The following is a 20,987-nucleotide window of genomic DNA, read 5'->3' as shown; positions in this document are numbered from 1 at the left end:
GGTGCAGGCTTTTCCTGGTGCAGGGTTCTCCTGGCGTGGGCTGTCCCTGTGCCTGGGGCTGTGCTCTGCCCCGCTCAGCTGTCCGTCCGTGCCTCCCCAGGTGGCCGAGCAGCTGATGACCATCGCCTACGAGAGCGGCGTGAACCTGTTCGACACGGCCGAGGTGTACGCGGCCGGCAAGTGAGTGCCCGTGTGCCCTGGGGCAGCGCTGCCAGGGCCGGGTCCCCCTCCCCTGCCAGGGATCCGGGCTTCCCGGGGCTCTCTGCTCCCTCTCCCGATGGATCGGGCTCTGGGCGTGCTTGGAAAGCCGCTCTACCCCCGAGCGGGACAGGAAAAGCTTTGTGTTCGGAGCACCCAGGGAATAAACCCAAAGAAACGAACCCAAAGGCTGGGGGGCATCGCTGGTGCCATTTGCCGTTGGCACAGGGAGGAAAAAAATCCCCAGCGAATGGAAAATCAGTGTGGATCTCAGTGGTGATGGATGGCCCGGGGCTGCGGCAGTGCCAGGCACGGATCCCGGCGGGGACCAGTGTGGGGTGGGGGAACTCATCCGGGAGAAATGCCATGGGATGGATTATAGCGGGATTGGGGGGAAGAGAAATGTGATGGGATGGATTATAGCGGGATTGGGGGGAACTCATCCGGGAGAAATGTGATGGGATGGATTATAGTGGGATTGGGGGAAGAGAAATGTGATGGGATGGATTATAGTGGGATTGGGGGGAACTCATCCGGGAGAAGTGCCATGGGATGGATTATAGTGGGGTGGGGGAACTCATCCAGGAGAAATGCCATGGGATGGTTTGCAGTGGGATTGGGGAACTCCTCAGGAGAAATGCCATGGGATGGATTATAGTGGGGTGGGGGGAAGCTGATCCAGGAGAAATGCCATGGGATGGATTATAGTGGGAGTGGGGGGAAGAGAAATGTGATGGGATGGATTATAGCGGGATTGGGGGGAAGCTGATCCAGGAGAAATGCCGTGGGATGGTTTGCAGTGGGATTGGGGAACTCCTCAGGAGAAATGCCGTGGGATGGTTTGCAGTGGGATTGGGGAAGCTGATCCAGGAGAAATGCCATGGGATGGTTTGCAGTGGGATTGGGGAACTCCTCAGGAGAAATGCCATGGGATGGATTATAGTGGGATTGGGGAAGCTGATCCAGGAGAAATGCCATGGGATGGTTTGCAGTGGGATTGGGGAACTCCTCCCATGGGATGGTTTGCAGTGGGATTGGGGAACTCCTCAGGAGAAATGCCGTGGGATGGTTTGCAGTGGGATTGGGGAACTCCTCAGGAGAAATGCCCTGGGATGGTTTGCAGTGGGATTGGGGAAGCTGATCCAGGAGAAATGCCATGGGATGGTTTGCAGTGGGATTGGGGAAGCTGATCCAGGAGAAATGCCATGGGATGGTTTGCAGTGGGATTGGGGAACTCCTCAGGAGAAATGCCATGGGATGGATTATAGTGGGATTGGGGAAGCTGATCCAGGAGAAATGCCGTGGGATGGTTTGCAGTGGGATTGGGGAACTCCTCAGGAGAAATGCCGTGGGATGGTTTGCAGTGGGATTGGGGAACTCCTCAGGAGAAATGCCATGGGATGGTTTGCAGCGTGAAGGCTGGGCTGGGACACGGTGTCCTGCCGGAGAGCAGCACACGGGCAGGAGGGGCTCAGGTGGACCAGGGGCTCTGATGGGTGGGGTCTGTCCCGGCTGGGGTCACTGTCACTGTCACTGGCTGTGGTGGGCGGTGGCACTGAGCGTTCCCTGCTCCCCTCGCTCTTCCTGCAGGGCCGAGGTGATCCTGGGGAACATCCTGAAGAAGAAGGGCTGGAGGTACGCTACAGCATCCCCTGCCCCTTGGCTTACGGCATTCCCCCTGGGTTTGGAGAATTCCCCACGTGGGGTGGGGCTGTCCCGGGCTGCTCGTGGGTGCCGTGGTTCCCCGGAGCAGCTGCACCTTCCCACAGCCAGGAGAAAGCGCTGTCCTGGGATTTGGGGTGAGCACAGCCACTCCAGGGGCTGTGAGCCCGCTCTGGGGCCACCCTGTCTGAGTTACACCCCTTTGGGAGCGTGTCCATCCCCCTCAGGAGTGTGTCCATCCCCTCAGGAGTGTTTCCATCCCCCTCTGAGAGTGTGTCCATCCCCTCAGGAGTGTTTCCATCCCCTCAGGAGTGTTCCCATCCCCTCAGGAGTGTTCCCATCCCCTCAGGAGTGTGTCCATCCCCTCAGGAGTGTTCCCATCCCCGCTCCATGTGGCAGGATGGGCGTTGGCACCCTCTCCCTGCTGGGAATGTTGGATTAGGGATGCAAAGCTGTGATGGGCCCTCATCTCGAGCAGCCTGGGAGGAGATGACACCTCATTTAAAAATGCACATTAGCACACGTGGTGGAGTTCTGAGAGATTTGCATAATGCTCAAAGGCCTCCCGTGTGTGTCCTAGGCAGGTTCAGCTGAGGGGCTTTCTAGCAGGGCTCTCCAAACCCAGCATCCCTGTCTAAGGGATTAGGGAGGCTGATTGATTTCTTGGCAAGAAATATTCTGGATGACATGGAGGAAAGAAAATTAAGTCCAATAGAAGCAGGGAAATTGTGTTGTACGTGTGTGGTTATGCAGCAAGGTAGCTGGAGGGTGATAAGCCTTTGATTTAATATCATGTGGGAGTTTGCAGATCAATTCAGATGCATCACACTCGAGTTTAATAACTCTGGCAACGCTGCATGGCAATGAGAGGCAGGAGGGAACAGCGCTGCAGCCCCTGGGTAAAGGTCTGGGTGGTGCTTTCTCGGTAATTTCAAACATTTGGGGCTTTTGGTCACTTCACTTGGATTCTTCACTTTGGTTTCTATCCAATGTCCAGTCCAAACTTCCCCTGACTCCATGTCATTCAGTTTCCTCGTGCCCTGGCTATTTTTCAGCACATTTGACCAGAACCCCTGCAGGATCTTTCCCTTGCCATCCTCTGAAGGAGCTCGAGCTGGGATCCCCTGTGCTCCACCCCAGGCCCTAGGGCAGGTGGCAGTTCCTGGGGTGCCAGGGACTGCCCAGGCTCACCCCACGCGCAGGCAATCACCCCAAATCACCACCGCAGCCAGCGTCTCCTCAGCTGCTCCTTTCCTGCTTGAGCATTGCCAGCAGAAATCCTGCTGCCAGGTTTTAGAAGTTGCTGATGGGCAGCATCCTGCTTGGTTACCTTTTATTATTATTATTAATAATAATAATTTTTAAATTATATTAATTTTTCTGTTCTTTTTGCAGGAGGTCCAGTCTGGTGATAACCACAAAGCTCTACTGGGGTGGCAAGTAAGTGTGACAGTCACTTGTCCTGGTGTTTGCAGCTGGGGGGACAATGGCACCTGGGTGGTTTGCTGCTCTCCTCCTACGGCTGTGCATTTTGCCAAGGGTTTCAAGGAGCTGGGGAGGAGAAGGCTCCAGGGAGAGCTCAGAGCCCCTGGCAGGGCCTAAAGGGGCTCCAGGAGAGCTGGGGAGGGACTGGGGACAAGGGATGGAGGGACAGGACACAGGGAATGGCTTCACATGGCCAGAGGGCAGGGATGGATGGGAGACTGGGAATTGGGAATTCCTGGCTGGGAGGGTGGGGAGGGGCTGGGATGGAATTCCAGAGCAGCTGTGGCTGCTCCCGGATCCCTGGCAGTGCCCAAGGCCAGGCTGGACACTGGGGCTTGGAGCAGCCTGGGACAGTGGGAGGTGTCCCTGCCGTGGCAGGGCTGGGATGGATGGGATTTAAATTCCTTTCCAACCCAACCCCGTCTGTGATTCTGTAACTTTGGGGCTGTTCAGATCAGAGCACAAACCAGCGCTCCCGGGCTGCTGGCACCGCGTCCCAGCCGTGTTCCTGTTTTTCCCTTGCAGAGCAGAGACGGAGAGGGGCCTTTCCAGAAAACACATCATCGAAGGTACCCGGGCTGGGCTGGGCTGGGCTGTGCCGGGGGCTCAGGCTGCCCTGGGCTGCGCCGCGCCCGGCTGGATCCCAGAACTCATCTCTAAAATGCCCAAAGTGCACCGAGGGCTCGCGCTGGCTCCCCTCAAGCAGTCTGATGGGATGAAATCCCCGCGGCAGCCCCTGGGCTCTGCAGGGGAAGCTCTCTGCACGCCCCCAGCCCTTCCCTGGTGCCAGGCGGGGCCGGGGGCGCCCGGGCCCCCTCGGGAGCTGGGAGGTGTTACCCAGACACACAGAGCACTCACACCCAGAGACAGGTTTGGCAGCGCAGAGGTCCTTCTCCGATCCGGCTCAGGGCTGAATCCAGGCAGAGAGAGAGCCTCCTTGTTTTATTTCTTACTTTTTATACATTTGTGGGTCTAGCAGAAGATTGGCTTTTAGAGTTTCCACCTCTCAAGCCAACTGGCCAGACCAGCTGTCAGTTACAATTGTTTTCAGGTTAGAAATACGCAAACAAAGGACAGAGAATGAAAAACAAAGGATTTGTTTATGTTACATCTGTGGGAAAAAGGTAGAACTGCTTCTAACATTGTGCAGTAACTAAAGATCTGACTCCATTTAATGAAAATTCAAAAGGCTATAAAGAACTCAGAAAAACCAGGGTAACAGGGAGGGATGAGGATGTGGATGAGGATGAGGATGTGGATGTGGATGAGGATGAGGATGAGGGTGAGGATGAGGATGTGGATGTGGATGAGGATGAGGATGAGGGTGAGGATGAGGATGAGGATGTGGATGTGGATGAGGATGAGGATGAGGGTGAGGATGAGGATGAGGATGTGGATGTGGATGAGGATGAGGATGAGGGTGAGGATGAGGATGAGGATGAGGATGAGGATGAGGATGAGGATGAGGATGAGGATGTGGATGTGGATGAGGATGTGGATGTGGATGAGGATGAGGATGTGGATGAAGACGTGGATGAGGATGAGGATGTGGATGTGGGTATGATGTCAGCCTGCAGAAACAGCCCCTGGAGGGGTGCCAGCCCCCAGCTGGCACGGCTGAGGTCTGCTCCTGCTGCTGCTCCTCCCCAAGCGCTCGGTGCTGCTGCCCGTTCCCTCACCCCACCCCTGGGGTTAATTCACCCACATCCCCGCTCCTCTCCCGCTCCCTGCTGCTTTGTTTTGTCCTGCTGGATGTGTTAGAGCCAGAGAGCACGAACAGAACACCGTGTTCCTTCTCCTCGTGGCGGATCCCTGTCCCAGTGTGCCCGGGCTGTACCCAGAGCCGGCTCTGCGGGGCTCTGGGCACGGCTGCAGCTCTCAGGGCACAGAGCTGTGGGTTTCTTATCTTCTCTTCTTCGTGTTAGAGCCAGGATTAACACACGGGAGTCGCGGGGTTCGTGTTCAAGGCTCGGTGTTTATCAATTCCTATCTCCAGCACAGTCTCACCAGCTGTGAGTCCCAGCCAACAGGGTAGAAAATGGATCCCTCTCTAACTTTTTCCAAGGTCTTTTAAGCACTAATCACCCAATAACGAGATGACACCTCTATTATTTATACTTTTAACCCAATAATGACCACCCAAGGTCCGCAATGCAGACCTTTTCACCCAGTTAGGTAAAAACACCCAAAACCTTGAAGAGGAAGAAGGCGAAGGAGAACATAGCCAGTGCCCCAAATCCCCCATCTTGCCCCATATATATTATTATACACTAAACCCTTGAACTCTGAGTTTTGCACCCTGTGCTATCTCACGCTTTATTCAAACCACACACCCACAGCCCCAGTGCCATCGCTCAGTTTTGGGCGCCTGTTCCCCGGCCTCAGGTGAAATGCGGCGCTGGCTCGAGGGTCGGCACAGCAATCCCGGAATCCTCGTCCTGCAGGGTTCCAGCAGCGGGGCAGCAGTGCCCGGGAACGCAGGGGAAGGGAGGATCACAGCCAGCAGCAGCGCTGTCAGCCGTGTCCCTGTCCCTGCGGGGGGAGGCAGCCCGGGCTGGCTGCCCCTGGATCCAGGAGCATCCCGCAGCGCAGAGCCCCGGGCTGTGCTCCGCAGGAATCCTGGGCACACCGGCCTGGCCTCGGGAACGCTGTGCAGGGGCGTGCCAGGGCTGGCCAGCTCCCGGCAGGGCAGTGCCAGCTCCCTGGGGAGGGGTTGTCCCCCCACCGCCCGTGCCGTGTGACCCCCTCTGCCCCCGGGGATGTGCAGAGCCTGCTCCGGGGGACTCAGAGGTGAAATCCTCTGGGATATCCTCCTCCAAGGAGGAGCCCAGGGCTGTCGTCGTAGGCAAAGAGTATAGAAAAGGCTTTATTGTCAAATTCTTATCAAGGTGTTCCCACACAGACCCAGCACGACTGGTGAACAGGAACGACGCCTCTCTGATCCATTGGTGGAACCAGAGAAACAGCAGAACACCACCTGGAGAAGGAGTGTTTTGGGAAAGGAGAGTTGTTCTGCCAAGGTTGTTTTGAGGAGAGGCTTTCTCGAGAACTTTTCCCTCGTGGAAAAAGCAGCTGCTGGCAGGCTAAGATCTCTCAGGGACAGGGCAGCAGCTCCTCCTTGCTGGGTGCTGCACACCTGGAAGATCTGAACCTCAGGCGAGCCCCGGGGCAGTGCCCAGCTCGGGTGGGATGAGCGTGGGGGACAGCAGCTCCTGGCCGGGGCGCAGCTTCGGCTCCTTCCATCCTCCTCCTCCTTCCTGCTCCCGGCAGGTTCCATCCAGCATCGCCCTGGAGAGTTTTATCTTGGGCTGTTTGCAGCACCCAGACACATCAGGGTGTGACTTTCCCAGTAAGGCAGTGCTGGAGAAGGTTTTTCTCGTGGCAGCGTTTTGGTGAATTTTCATCTGAGTGAGCTTCAGTGAGGCGGTGGCACTGAAGGCGCTCGGGGAGGTGGCAGATGTGTCACAGGCACCCCAAACCCACCCATTCTCCATTTCTTGGGGAGATACTCCGTGAAATGACGGAGAGGCACTGGCAGGAGCTGGAATAATTTCACAGAACACCCAGCAAACAACGTTAAGGTCAATGAGAGATATATTTACATATATATGTATTTTTATATATATATATATCTGTGTGCGTGAGAGAGAGCAGAGGATTTTTTAACAGCTATTTTCCACAAATCTTCCCAAGAACAAAATGTTTTTATGAATGTTCATGAAGAATGAGTCAAAATAGAGCAGGCTGAAAATGTTTGCTGAATTTGGAGCTGGATGAAATGCCCACCCTCTGCTCGCCCTCTGTCATACGCTCACACAGAGATATAGAAATATATCTGCAGGGGTTTGGTGCCATCTCCCATCCGTCCTCACAGGAGGGCTCTCAAGACCCGGACATCCATGGGCTGGGCATCAGGAGCTGGAGCAAGAAAGGCTCTGTGACAAAATTCAGATTGAATTAACTCTGAGCAGGGGCAGGGCACTCAAGTAGTCCCTGTTTATTTATAATACGTGATAGTCCCTTTTAATAATATATATTATATAATTATATCATAGACAATAAATCTATATAATATATAGATAACAAAACGGTAATATATATTAGGTCCCTGCTTATAGTTTATTTATAATATATGATAGTCCCTGTTTATAATATATAAAATATAATTATATAACATACAATAAATATATATATATAATATATAGATAACAAAATGATAATATATATTAGTCCCTGCTTATAGTTTTTTTATAATATATGATAGTCCCTGTTTATGATATATAAAATATAATTATATAACATACAATAAATATATATATAATATATAGATAACAAAATGATAATATATATTAGGTCCCTGCTTATAGTTTATTTATAATATATGATAGTCCCTGTTTATAATATATATAATATAATTATATAATATATAATAAAATGATGATATATATTAGTAGCTGCTTATAGTTTACTTATAATATATGATAGTTCCTTTTAATAATATGTACTATAATTATATAATCTATAATAAATAAATAGAATATATGGATAATAAAATTATAATATATAGACAATAAAATTATAATATATAATAATCCCCACTTATAGTTTATTTATATGATAGTCCCTGTTTATGATATATATATTTTAAACATTATATATAATGTATATAATAAAATTATAATAACAGGGACTATATAATAATCCCTGTTTATTTATAATACATATCAATCTATCTATTTATATATATATAAAATCTAAGTGCCCCCAGCTGCGTGTGACCCCGTTTTGGCTGCGTTCGGCGCCTCGCTCTGACCCTGCCTGTCCTTGTCTCTGCCTTCCCTCTCCCAGGGCTGAAGGCTTCCCTGCAGAGGCTGCAGCTGGAATACGTGGACGTGGTCTTTGCCAACCGCCCCGACAACAACACCCCCATGGAAGGTAGGTGGGAGCCGCACGCCAGGGTTCTAACGAGCTCCAAGGGCTTAGACGGAGCAGGGCGGGAAATGGAAAGTTATTCTGCATTTGTTCGGTGCCAGACGTTCAGGTGGGGCAGCTGAAATGTGAAATGGCTCCTTTGTGGCTGCCTGGCCCACGGCAGGTGTCCCTGCCCGCGGCACAGGGCTGGAGTCAGATGTCCTTTAGGGTCCCTCCCAGCCTATTTCGGGTTTCTGCGTCTGCCCCGCCACCACGTGAACTTGTGCGTTTTGGAAGGAAATGGAAGTTTCCTTTGCGCTTTAGCCTTTGGAGTATTTCCTTGTCCCGGTCCCTTCAGACGAAGCGTTTTTGTGCTGGGACTGGAGGCAGGTGTCCGCGGGAACCAGACGGGGCTGGAGCTCCACGTCAGGAGCGCTGGCACCCATTTCCCTGCTGGAGAGGGGCCGTGCCGCCCCGGTGACCGCGGGTGCCGGCCTGGCGCCTCGGGGCCCAGCCTGGCATTTTGGGAGCGGCACAGCTTCCCCGGGAGCTGCTGGGCTCACGGAAGAGGCCGTGCTGCGTCCGGGAGGGAGGAGTGACCTCTCCTCTGGGAGCAGCGTGGCCGGGTCCCCGTGCCCAGGGCATGGCCGCTCCCGCGGGTCACGCCAGCCTTGGCAGCCGGGCACGGGCCGAGGCTCCGGCGGGGTGAAAAAGGGGACGTTGCTGCTGTGGAGATCCTTCCCATCTTCCTCCTGCCTTTTTCATGGATCACCTCCTGAGCCACTTCCACCCCGGAGCATCTGCTGGGCCATCTGTCGGCGCCGCTCCTTCGCGCCTCAGCCTCTCCCACGCCGCAGTCGTGGGCTGCTGCGAGCTCGTCCCATCCCGCCCCTGCCGTGGCAGGGACACTCTCCACCATCCCAGGTGACCCTAAAATGGTCCCTGCCGGTGGCAGCGCCTGCGGGTCCCGCTGCAGCAGCCAGCGCGTCGTGAGCAGGGAGCCGCGAGCAAGCCCAAACCCGGAACGTTTGTTGGCCCTGCTTGCTGCTCCTGGGGTTTGTCCCCTGTTCCTCCCGCTCCTCCCTCGGCTGCAGCAAGGAGCAGCTTTTCCAGATCCTTCTCTGACCCGAGCCGGAGCAGATCCCTGCTCCCCCCGGGCTGTGCAGGCTCCGTTGCTCCCTTGGGGAACGCAGCAGATGAGCTTTCCGCAGGGGTTTCTGTGCTCGCAGGGACTCTGAGCCTCAGGGCACCTGGCAAAGCTGCTTAACCTAAACCCTCGAAATGTATTTAATGTCCTTAAAGGCCTCAGAGCAAATTAAAACAGTTTCCTGCTGTAAAATCAGTGAACGTTGGAGTCAGGGGGCGGCTGGAGGTGGGAGGCTCCGTGCAGGTGGCTCTGGCCGTGTCCCCCACGCCCCAGAGCCGGGCTGGGATGTGAGGGGTGGGGGGCTGCCCACCCTCTCTGGGACCGGGCCGGCCGTGTGTGGGGTGTCCCTGTCACCCTCTGCCACCCCCCAGCCCCCTCCATCGGGGGCCCTGGGTGATGGGGAGGATCCGTCCTCTCCGGAATTCCCGTGTTTCGTGCCTCCTCCCTGGGGCTGAAGATCTCACCCCCAGCTGCGCAGGCAGATGCTTTTCCTTCATCCCGAGGGGCTTTTCCCGCAGTGCAGCTGAGGGGAGGGTCCCTGGGGTCCCTGGGGTGTCCCCACTGTCACAGAGCAGCCTGGCCCGCAGGGAGGGGAGGTGACAACGTTCCTACCAGGGAACTTTAAGCTGCTTCAAAGTCATTACTGTTATGGTGCCAGGGGCTGTTATTTGGGATTTGAAGCACTGATTTATATTAAAAAAAAAAAAAAGAAAATTCTGTTCTTAAGTGCTGGCATTTGGAAATCCAGCTGGCAGGACAAGAGCTCCGGGCGTGTGCTTCTCCCAAGTCCCATCGCCGTGCCCTGGCTCTCTAAACAAGAAGATAGATATATGTATATTTATATACATTTTCTGAGTTAACCCGGGGGGTTTTTGTTTTTTTTTTTTTGAAAGGAGTAGAGGCAGGAGAAATGAAAACAACCACAGGCTGAGATGTGTAAGAGGCGTGTGACGAAATGTTTTTTGAAACTCCGAAATGGTGGCAGGGCAAAAATAGAAAACTAAACCCAGGGAGAAGCTGCTGGGGAGGGAGGGGAGGATCACTTACAGGCTTAGGCCGATGCTGGTAGGAAATGAAAACCAATTTTTAATTAAATATTCAGAAGGGGGAGCTTGGAGTTGCTCATTAGTCACATTCTGGAGCCCTGGTCAGGTAGAAGGTGTCGCTGCCCACGCAAGGGCTTGGAGAAATGTGACCTTTAAGGTCCTTTACAACCTCAACCAATCTTTAATTCTATATTTACACTTCACTGAAACGAATTGACATTTTTTCCGGAAGAAATGGACGTTTCCTTTACATCCCAGCGCTGCCCTTAACGCTGCCTGGGGTTTTCCTTCCCCTCTCCCTCGTTCCCTGGGACACAGCGGGTTTGTGTTCGGGTTTAGGGCAGCTCTGTGGGCACACCGACGCCAGCCCTGCGGGTTATAAACGGAGCCTTTCCCCGGGAGCTGCTGCCAGTGCCCGCAGAAGGATTCCCAGCAGCGCCCAGCTTGGCGCTGGAGCCTCCTCTGTGCCAGCTCCAGCTTTTTCCGTGCCCTGAGTAGGACGGGAATGCTGCCGTGCCTCGGTGTCGGGGCCCCAGCAGCTCCTGGAGCCCTTTTCCTTCCGGGGGCAGAGGGGTTTTCGGGGCACTGCAGGCTCCAGGGCAGCCCCAGAGGGATTTGGGGTGCTCAGAGTTTGTGGGGTGGGTGGGCAGTGCCAGCCCCTTGGCTCTCCCATGGAAAGCGCCCCCGGGGCTGCGGCAGTGCAGCTGAGCACACGGCGCCCCAGAAATGTTTTCTTCCCCTTCTCAGAGTGACCTCAGCTGGTTTTTCCCGTTCTGTGGGCAGCGGTGGTGTCCGTGCCCCAGCCCCGTCAGAGACAGGGGATTGTTACCGCAGCCAGGGCAGGGAGTCGTGGCTGGGGGCTGCTCCTGGGGACTGTGACACAGGGCAGGGCTGGATGGGAGACTGGGAATTGGGAATTCCTGGCTGGCAGGGCGGGCAAACCCTGGCACAGGGTGCCCAGAGCAGCTGTGGTGCCCCTGGACCCCTGGCAGTGCCAAGGCCAGGCTGGACACTGGGGTTTGGAGCAGCCTGGGGCTGTGGAAGGTGTCCCTGCCATGGCAGGGGTGGAGTGGATGAGTTTTAACATCCCTTCCAACCCAAACCAGCCCATTAATCCATTAGACTAAAATTGATGAGGGTTTTTCCACCCCCAGGCAGGCAAGGGGGTCTGAGGGATGAAATCCAAGATCCTGTCCTGGTGTGTGTGGCCCAGAGAACAACCAGGCCCGTGGCACTCAGGCAGACCCAGATATGTGCTTTCAGGGAGCAAATATTAAAAAAGGAAAAAAAGAAAAAAAAAAAAAAGAAAAAAAAAATTTAAAAAAATTTATTTAAAAAAATCTACTTAATCTTTATGTATTTATTTAATTAATTAAATACATATATACTTATTTATTCTATTTCTTTAATTATATTTATTTTTATTTTTAATAGCTTTTTAAAAAATATATATATTTTTAATTTAAAGTTTATTTTCCACTGTGCTGCCCTCTTGTGTTCCGTTTTGAAAGAAAACCTTCTCCTAAAGCCGCGATGGGCAAAGGGCCGGGTGGGAATATCGGTTTTTAGCCAGCTGCAGGGTCAGTGTCGTGATGTTCGCACTGAGAATGCCTTTCCAGCCGCGCCCGGGCAGCAGAGCCCAGCAGGAGCGGCGGCTGGAGGTGCATTCGGTGGAAATGCGTGCTCTGGGCACTGCTGTGGAGTCCCTAAAGCCAACTGAAATAACCCCGGGCACCGGCCTTGGGAGGACACGCTGTAATTCTGCCCCTGCCTCTCCTCCCCGATACCCGAATTCTCCTGGTTCCCTCTTTCCCTGTCCACCCCTTGGCTGTGGGAGGCCAGTGAGCAGAGCTGTGCTCCCTCCAGGACCGAGCCCAGCTGCCCTCAGTGCCACCCCTGTGCCCCAGGGTCACCGCGTGCTGTAAATCACCCTTCAGCCTGAGCAAGGCACACGATCGTCCCTCTTGGCACGGGATTCCCCTCGGCACCTGGGATAAACCTTGCTGGGAGCTGATCTCATGCGAAGATCCTTCTGGCCTCTCTTTGCTGAGCCGGCCTCGTGGGGTGTGTGGATGTCAGAGCTCGGTTGATCAGCTTTTCCACTGGAGAGCTCCACTGGGGCCCGGGCAGAGGTTCACCCCCAAAAACCACCGTTACACGCTGCTGACACCGCTGCTGTTCTTGCCCTCCTTTAGAGATCGTGCGGGCCATGACACACGTCATCAACCAGGGCATGGCCATGTACTGGGGCACGTCCCGCTGGAGCGCCATGGAGATCATGGTGAGGGCACCCGCCGCGTCCCCTCAGCCGCTCCTCCCACCCCAGGCCCTTCGAAAGCCTGCCCCAGAACCAGCCCAGAGCCACTCAGGAGAAGATGGGCTGGCCTTGCTGGGGGTTTGGGGGGGTTTGTTTGGGGTTTGTGTCAGTTTGTTTGGGGTTTGTGTCGGTTTGTTTGGGGTTTGTGTCGGTTTGTTTGGGGTTTGTGTCGGTTTGTTTGGGGTTTGTGTCGGTTCGGCCTGACTGAGGTCAAACCCTTCAGTCTGACCTCAGCCTGGCCCATGGAAGGGGTCCCTGCCCACGGCAGGGATGGATTGAGATGGGCAGGGATGGATTGGGATGGGCAGGGGGCAGATTGAGATGGGCAGGGATGGATTGAGATGGGCAGGGATGGATTGAGATGGGCAGGGGATGGATTGGGATGGGCAGGGATGGATTGAGATGGGCAGGGATGGATTGAGATGGGCAGGATTGAGATGGGCAGGGATGGATTGGGATGGGCAGGGATGGATTGAGATGGGCAGGGATGGATTGAGATGGGCAGGGGATGGATTGGGATGGGCAGGGATGGATTGAGATGGGCAGGGATGGATTGAGATGGGCAGAGGATGGATTGAGATGGGCAGGGATGGATTGGGATGGGCAGGGATGGATTGAGATGGGCAGGGGGTGGATTGAGATGGGCAGGGGATGGATTGAGATGGGCAGAGGATGGATTGAGATGGGCAGAGGATGGATTGGGATGGGCAGGATTGGGATGGGCAGGGGATGGATTGAGATGGGCAGGGGGTGGATTGAGATGGGCAGGGGATGGATTGAGATGGGCTTTAATGTCCCAAACCAGGCTGGGACTCCAGGATTGCAGCACCTGCTGGTCCCATTCCCCTTGCCAAGGGACAGGAGACTTGCCTTGGCCATCTCCTGCACACCCAGAGAAGGTGTCCTGCTGTGTCCTGCTGTGTCCTGCTGTGTCCTGCTGTGTCCTGCAGGGTATTTTCATCTGCTGAAGGGTTTTCTCGGTGGTTTTCTCCCCTGCAGGAAGCCTACTCCGTGGCCAGGCAGTTCAACATGATCCCACCCGTGTGTGAGCAGGCTGAGTATCATCTGTTCCAAAGGGAGAAGGTGGAGGTGCAGCTGCCAGAATTGTATCACAAAATCGGTGAGTCTGAGCCTGCTCCGCCTTTTCTGAGCATTCCCAGAAGGAAATGGAGAGCAGGGTCACCTGGGGCTCCAGCTGGGACTGGTGACAAAGCCGAGTCTCTATCTAGTGACCTAAAAGAAAGACAATTTACTGTTCTTTTACTGACCTAAAAGAGTTTACTCTGCCTCTGATAAAGACATATTGCTTAATATTATATAGAAATAACTAAAGTATATTGATAAACATATTAAGTGTTAATTGGCTTGGCCGCTCCTTGCTCTCTGAGATTCATGTGGCCCCATTCAATAAAATAAATCCTTCATACCCTTCAGGGCGTCAGCAGCATCTTCCTGGAAGATCAGCTGAGCGCTGCTGCCAGCGGCAACAGAATCAAGCAGCAGCAGTTGGTTTGCTCTTGGTTTAGCTTTTGACCGAAAGGTGTATTTTTGCTACAACTCTGATTTGTCCCAGTCCCCTAAAAGCCCCTTTTCCTGCTCCCCCTGCAGGGGTGGGAGCAATGACGTGGTCGCCCCTGGCCTGTGGGATCATCTCAGGGAAATACGGCAACGGCGTCCCTGAAAGCTCAAGGGCTTCACTCAAGGTACTTCTGGCGCACGTTTGGGGTTGCGCAGCTTTTGTGAGGGCAGGGGAGGAACAAAGGGGCAGGGGCTCCCCCGTGGGAAGGCCGGGCTGTGCCTGCAGGGATCAGCTCGGTTTCTCTGGCAACCACGCTCCAAAGAGCAGGAGAATCTGGGTTAGAGCGAGCTCCGGTTCCCCGCGCGGGGAGCTGGGGCTGCTGGATGCTGTCCCCACCCTGCACCGAGGAGGCACCACCCAGGCGCTCTGCGGAGCTCCAGGATCCTCACTGATGTTCATCCTGGAGTCCTTAAGGTTGGGAAAGATCTCCAAGGTCACGGAGTCCGACCAGGAGCGGATGCAGCTGCTGCCACTTCCATCCGCCCGAACCACGCGGGTCCAACAGACCCGGGCAGCATTTCCCTGGGTACCAGCCCCGGCCCCGGGGGTGCTCTGCCCCCCAGAGACCCCTCAGAGCCCGCTGAAGACCCAGGGGTGCTGGGGGCTGCCCTCTCACACAGCTTGTGGCATTCTGCCGTCACCACGACTTGGTTTCTCCACAATTATCCCGATTTTATTCTTGCCGGGGCCCAAAAAGATAAACCGGGGAGATTCCAGGTTCTGGAGTGAGAATCAAATCAGAGAGCTGAGGACAACAGGAGACACTGTGGTCGTGCCAGAACTGCTTTGGGTGGCCAAGCCTTGTGTCACTCAGCCTCCCCCACCTTCTGGGTTGGAGGCGGCTTTTCAAGCGCTGCTGCGTGTACACATTTACAGCTTAGAGTTCTAAATCGCCTTAAACTCCCCTCTTCGGGGGCTGACGTGCTGTGGTTGCTCTGCAGTGCTACCAGTGGCTGAAGGAGAAGATCATCAGCGAGGAGGGCAGGAAGCAGCAGGGGAAGCTGAAGGACCTGTCCCCCATCGCCGAGCGCCTGGGCTGCACGCTGCCGCAGCTGGCTGTTGGTGGGTCCCTGCCCAGCCCCTGCAGGCCTGCCCTGGGAAGGGTTTGCACAGAAAAGGTGTGCTCCTTCCACCGTGGGTTGGTCCGGGCCTGGAGCTAGAGACGGGTTTGTTATTTAAAAAGCGTGAGGAATCATGGATCCTGGAGCGGTTTGGTTTAGAAAGGAACGTAAAGCCCACCTTGTGCCAGCCTCTGCCATGTCCCAGCCAGCTCCAAACCCGGCCAGCCTGGCCTGGGACGCTCCCAGGGGTCCTGGGGCAGCCACAGCTTCCCTGGGGAACAAGGAATGAGAACAGAATTGCTCCGGCAGCAGCAGCGGGCTGTGACCGACGGGGTCAGAGTGCCTTGGGCACCCCCAGGGGTCCCACACCCCTGGCTCCCGGCACATTCCCTCCCCCCGGGAAGCCACCACCTTCGTGGGGCTGGGCTGGCAGACGAGAGGATGCTGCTCAAAATGAGTTCAGGGCTGGGTTGGTTTTTTCTTTATGCTGAGAGCTGAGGCTGGAAAATACCACATGTCTGCCAGAGAGGTGATCCCTGGTTCAGCAATGAATCCTTGTGACAGGGAAAAACCAGACCCCACAACCAGGAGAAGGGCTGGGGTGGGGAGCAGGCTCGGGTGGGATCCTGGAAGGTCTGTGGGGTTTGGTGTCTGATCTGAGGGGTTTGGTGTTTGATCTGAGGGGTTTGGTGTTTGATCTGAGGGGTTTGGTGTTTGATCCTGTGGGATTTGGTGTTTGATCTGTGGGGTTTGGTGTTTGATCTGAGGGGTTTGGTGTTTGATCTGAGGGGTTTGGTATCTGATCTGAGGGGTTTGGTGTTTGATCTGAGGGGTTTGGTGTTTGATCTGAGGGGTTTGGTGTTTGATCTGAGAGGTTTGGTGTTTGATCTGAGGGGGTTGGTGTCTGATCTGTGGGGTTTGGTGTTTGATCTGAGGGGTTTGGTGTTTGATCTGTGGGGTTTGGTGTCTGATCTGCGGGGTTTGGTGTTTGATCTGTGGGGTTTGGTGTCTGATCTGTGGGGTTTGGTGTTTGATCTGAGGGGTTTGGTGTTTGATCTGTGGGGTTTGGTGTTTGATCTGAGGGGTTTGGTGTTTGATCTGTGGGGTTTGGTGTTTGATCCTGTGGGATTTGGTGTTTGATCTGTGCCTCTTCCTCCTGGAAGTGCCAGAGGAGCAAAGCTGAGACAAATGATGGGATTATTCTCAGGCAGAGGCAGTGTCAGACGTCGGGGACTGGAGCGAGGCCCTGCCAGCGGCTCTGACCCCTTGTGCCTTTGTTTCCAGCATGGTGCCTGAGGAACGAGGGCGTGAGCTCTGTCCTCCTGGGCTCCTCCAACCCCGAGCAGCTGATCGAGAACCTCGGGGCCATCCAGGTGAGCGCACACCACACCTCGGCACGCTCCTCCTCTTAGGACAGGGCTGACACTCGGGGTTTTGTCTCTCAGCTCCCTTCAGGCCCCTCCCTGGTGTCACCACGGCTTAGCACCCTTTGGGGTCATTGCAGACATACCCAGCGACACGAGGCTGGCACCAGCACCTTTCATGGGCCTGGACATGCCAGTGGCTCCAGTGCTGTGACATTCTGTGCTGGCACGTGTCACCTGCACCCACTTTAGTTGTCCCCTGTTGTTTTTCCCCGGTCAGAGCCTCCCCTTCCTCTGCTGTCCTTGCCACCAGCTCGTGTCCCACCGCAGCCAAGCCGTGCTCCACACAGAAAGCTGAGAGGCTTTGCTGTGATTCTCTCAGAGTAAAGACACTCCAGTGGCTTGTTCCTTTAAGGGAGAAAGTTATTAGATGAATGTTTAATATCTGTCACACACAAGAAAAAAAAAAACCCAGAGGAAATGTACTTTGATAAAATCTAGGTTTCATTTTGGAACAATCTCGATTAAACATCGCTTTCTTCCACCCCAGGTCCTTCCAAAGATGACATCCCATATTGTAAATGAAATAGATAATATCCTGGGCAACAAGCCCTACAGCAAGAAGGACTACAGATCCTAATGCAATGCATGAATTTCCTGGACTGCATGGTTTAGAAGTGCTCTGTACTCCAGTACAGCCCCGAATTACTCTCATGAGAATCATTCAGCACTTGCTGCTCGGTGTCTACTGTCACTGGATCCTTCGAGATGTGTGCTCTTGCTACTACTCTGCAGTGAATTTAAAAGCACAGTTGATCTCTCTTCTAACCAAGAATAACCTTGTATTTTCTTACCTTCTCGACCGAGTTCATTGATTTTTACTTTACTCTTTGCACCTCATGCTTGTGCTGTGACAAACACTTGTAAAGCAAAAAAAAAAAAAAAAAGAAAAGAAAAAAAAGAAATAATTTATAACCTTCAGGTACTTGGTAATTAAAGAAGGATGTACAGATCTATTTTTTCAATGAAGAAAAAGCCAGACACAACTTCAGGTTTTAATAAAACCACGTTTGGGAAATCTCAACTATAAAGTTTCTTCAGGTTAAACAGATGGAAGGGGCAAGCTCGAACTTTGCTTTTTTACGCTGAATACGAGCTCTAGGATTCCTTTGTAGTCGAATAAAGGCTGTAAGTCAGAGAACTAGTTAGCCATTAGGTAGTTCAGCTCTGAATTTTACAGCTGTTCCAGCTGTGGAGTGCTCCGGGGCAGCGCCCCTGGGGCAGTGCTAGGAAGGCCAAACACGCATGTCAGGTAACTGAACACGACAGCTCTGCAAAGATCTACTTCTCCATAAACCTTAAACCGAGAAAGCCATGAGTAAATATTGGGTTTTGCATCTCTAGAAACCTGCCTCTACTTCTGCCTGCTTGTAGACAGAGCTACTGCAGATTTCAATATTCAGGAGCTTTTAAGGGTATAGACACTATAAATATATACAATCTATAGCTGCTGGGAGCTGCAGGAACAATCAGGTACGTACGCCAAAAGGCTGCGCCTGCCTTCCCTTGGTTTGGAAGCGGGGATAAGTAAATGCGTAGACACATTTTAAACAGATTTTTGTGAGCATTTACAGGAGCTGACAGGAAGAATTTACATCTCGATTTGCCCAGCTCAAGCCCCGCGCTGTATCCTCCCATGGATTTGCTCTGTACCACGCTCCTCCGATTTCAGTCTGTATTTCTCCCACCCCTGCTGGGGTACAGCTCTGTACAGTATTTGTAGGACCCTTGTACTCCCCTCCTCCTCTCACCTGGGCCAGGTGAGCTGCTCCCCACCCCCAGTGCCCTCCTCCTGTATTTGAAGCTGTGGTGTGTGTAAATGACCCCCTCTGTACATGAGAAATGCAGTCTGACTGCAGTTCTGCTTGGACACAATAAAAGCATTTTGTGCATCTACCCTGGGGCTGCGGAGCCGTCACTGACACCGGCGCTGCTCTGCGCCAGCCGGGGACCCTGCTGAGCAGGGGAGGGTGGGGTGGTGTTCCGCAGGGAACCCTTCCAGCTGTGCCCGGGGAACCCTTCCAGCTGTGCCCGGGGGAACCTTCCAGCTGTGCCCGGGGAACCCTTCCAGCTGTGCCCAGGGGAACCTTCCAGCTGTGCCTGGGGAACCTTCCAGCTGTGCCTGGGGAGACAAACATTCCAGCTGTGCCTGGGGAGACAAACATTCCAGCTGTGCCCAGGGAAACGTTCCAGCTGTGCCGGGGGAGACACTCCAGCTGTGCCTGGGGAGACAAACATTCCAGCTGTGCCCAGGGAAACGTTCCACCTGTGCCTGGGGAGACAAACATTCCAGCTGTGCCCAGGGAAACGTTCCACCTGTGCCTGGGGAGACAAACATTCCAGCTGTGCCCAGGGAGACACTCCAGCTGTGCCCAGGGAGACAAACATTCCAGCTGTGCCCAGGGAGACACTCCAGCTGTGCCCAGGGAACCATTCCAGCTGTGCCCAGGGAGACACTCCAGCTGTGCCCAGGGAACCATTCCAGCTGTGCCCGGGGAGACAGTCATTCCAGCTGTGCCCAGGGAGACAAACATTCCAGCTGTGCCCAGGGAACCCTTCCAGCTGTGCCCGGGGAGACAAACATTCCATCTGTGCCCAGGGAACCCTTCCAGCTGTGCCCAGGGAAACGTTCCAGCTGTGCCTGGGGAGACAAACATTCCAGCTGTGCCCAGGGAGACACTCCAGCTGTGCCCAGGGAGACACTCCAGCTGTGCCCGGGGAACCATTCCAGCTGTGCCCAGGGAGACAGTCATTCCAGCTGTGCCCAGGGAACCATTCCAGCTGTGCCCAGGGAGACAGTCATTCCAGCTGTGCCCGGGGAACCATTCCAGCTGTGCCCATGGAGACAAACATTCCAGCTGTGCCCGGGGAAGGATTCCAGCTGTCTCCAGGAGGGGCGAGGGCCGGTGCCAGCGCGGCAGGGACAGGAGGGAGCTGGGCTGGCCCCCGGGGTGCTGCTGGCAGTCTGTCCCCGAGGAGCACAGCTGTCCCAGGTAAGGGCTGAGCTGGCCTGAAGCTGAGGGGGGCAGGGTTGGATGGGATTTTGGGCAGGAATCGTTCCCTGGGAGGGTGGAGAGGAGCTGGGATGGAATTCCCAGAGCAGCTGTGGCTGCCCCTGGATGCCAGGCTGGATGGGGATTGGGGCACCCAGGGACAGTGGGAGGTGTCCCTGCCATGGCAGGGGTGGCACCGGGTGGGATTTAAGGTCCCTCCCGACCCAAACCCTTCTGTGACTTGGCCTGAAACGAACCCAGTGCAGCTGTCCCCAGGCTCTCCAAGGTGACACTGGCCAGTCCCAGGCACCTTCCCCTGCCCTGGGAACATCTCCCCATGCTGCATTACCACTATTGTTCATTTTTACAAAGGCTTCAGCCATTACACAGTCAGCAGCTTTATTAATTTAATATAATTATCCTCCCAGTAGCAGGCTAATTCCTTTTCCTCCCTCTGGAGGTACAATTTAATGTTCTCTCTTCCCCTTCTCATGTACTCAGGAATCCAAGCATGTATTAAAACTGGATCAATTCCCGAGTTTTTCTTTAATTGAGGAGATACAGGCTCTGAGGAAAATGTGGGGCCAAGCAGCAGCCCAGCTTTAGGTTAACCCTCAGCATTAGTCAAGAGAAATATCATTTCAGTATGTTATATTGAATTTTTTATTTATCATTGCAGCTTGTAGTGGGGATTGCAAGGGAAAAAACCAAACACTACCTCTCAAGGAAAAAAACAAACAAAAAAAACCAAACAAAAAGTGAACAAAAATCCAAATACTAACCAAAACAACAACAAAAAAAAAGCCCCAAACTTTTCTGTGAAGGCTCAAGATTAGGTTTTTTTTTTTTGCACCCACCCACCTGCTTTTGTTTGAGGCTGTCAGCACTCAATGTTCCCTCTCCAGGAAAATTCTGACACTCACTAAGCTCCAGGCCTCAGCAAGTGTCGATACCAAAGAAGCCCTAAGAGAAGATGAAAAGCTGGTAATAAAAGACTCAGTGAGCTGACAGTAATGCCAGAACAAAGTGCTGCTGCCAAGCTCTTTCCAGACAGATTTTCTGGAAAATACACCTGCCAAAGCCCTGCCAGGAAAAGTGAGTACAACATTGTTCAAGGGTTTGAATTCAGTGCTGGGCACTCTGAGAGGAAAAACAGAGGAAAAA

General features: G+C 53.9%; 1 protein-coding gene across 2 annotated transcripts in view; it reads left to right on the top strand.

Moving 5' to 3' along the window:
* KCNAB1 (potassium voltage-gated channel subfamily A regulatory beta subunit 1) overlaps positions 1-18,726 on the top strand; it is a 66,573-nt gene extending 47,847 nt beyond the window's left edge. For both annotated transcript variants that reach the window (XM_040074312.1, XM_040074313.1), the window contains exons 4-14: positions 101-180; positions 1,789-1,833; positions 3,256-3,300; positions 3,871-3,914; positions 8,194-8,280; positions 12,645-12,730; positions 13,766-13,886; positions 14,375-14,469; positions 15,287-15,407; positions 16,691-16,779; positions 17,321-18,726. In XM_040074312.1, coding sequence (XP_039930246.1) covers positions 101-180; positions 1,789-1,833; positions 3,256-3,300; positions 3,871-3,914; positions 8,194-8,280; positions 12,645-12,730; positions 13,766-13,886; positions 14,375-14,469; positions 15,287-15,407; positions 16,691-16,779; positions 17,321-17,410 — 903 coding nt within the window. In that variant the 3' untranslated portion in view covers positions 17,411-18,726. The remainder of the gene's footprint in view (positions 1-100; positions 181-1,788; positions 1,834-3,255; positions 3,301-3,870; positions 3,915-8,193; positions 8,281-12,644; positions 12,731-13,765; positions 13,887-14,374; positions 14,470-15,286; positions 15,408-16,690; positions 16,780-17,320) is intronic.
* The last annotated feature ends 2,261 nt before the right edge of the window (positions 18,727-20,987 follow it).

The sequence above is a fragment of the Hirundo rustica genome, chromosome 10, assembly GCF_015227805.2.
Source record: "Hirundo rustica isolate bHirRus1 chromosome 10, bHirRus1.pri.v3, whole genome shotgun sequence".
Classification (NCBI taxonomy): domain Eukaryota; kingdom Metazoa; phylum Chordata; class Aves; order Passeriformes; family Hirundinidae; genus Hirundo; species Hirundo rustica.
This window is presented reverse-complemented; position numbering and strand designations above follow the sequence as displayed.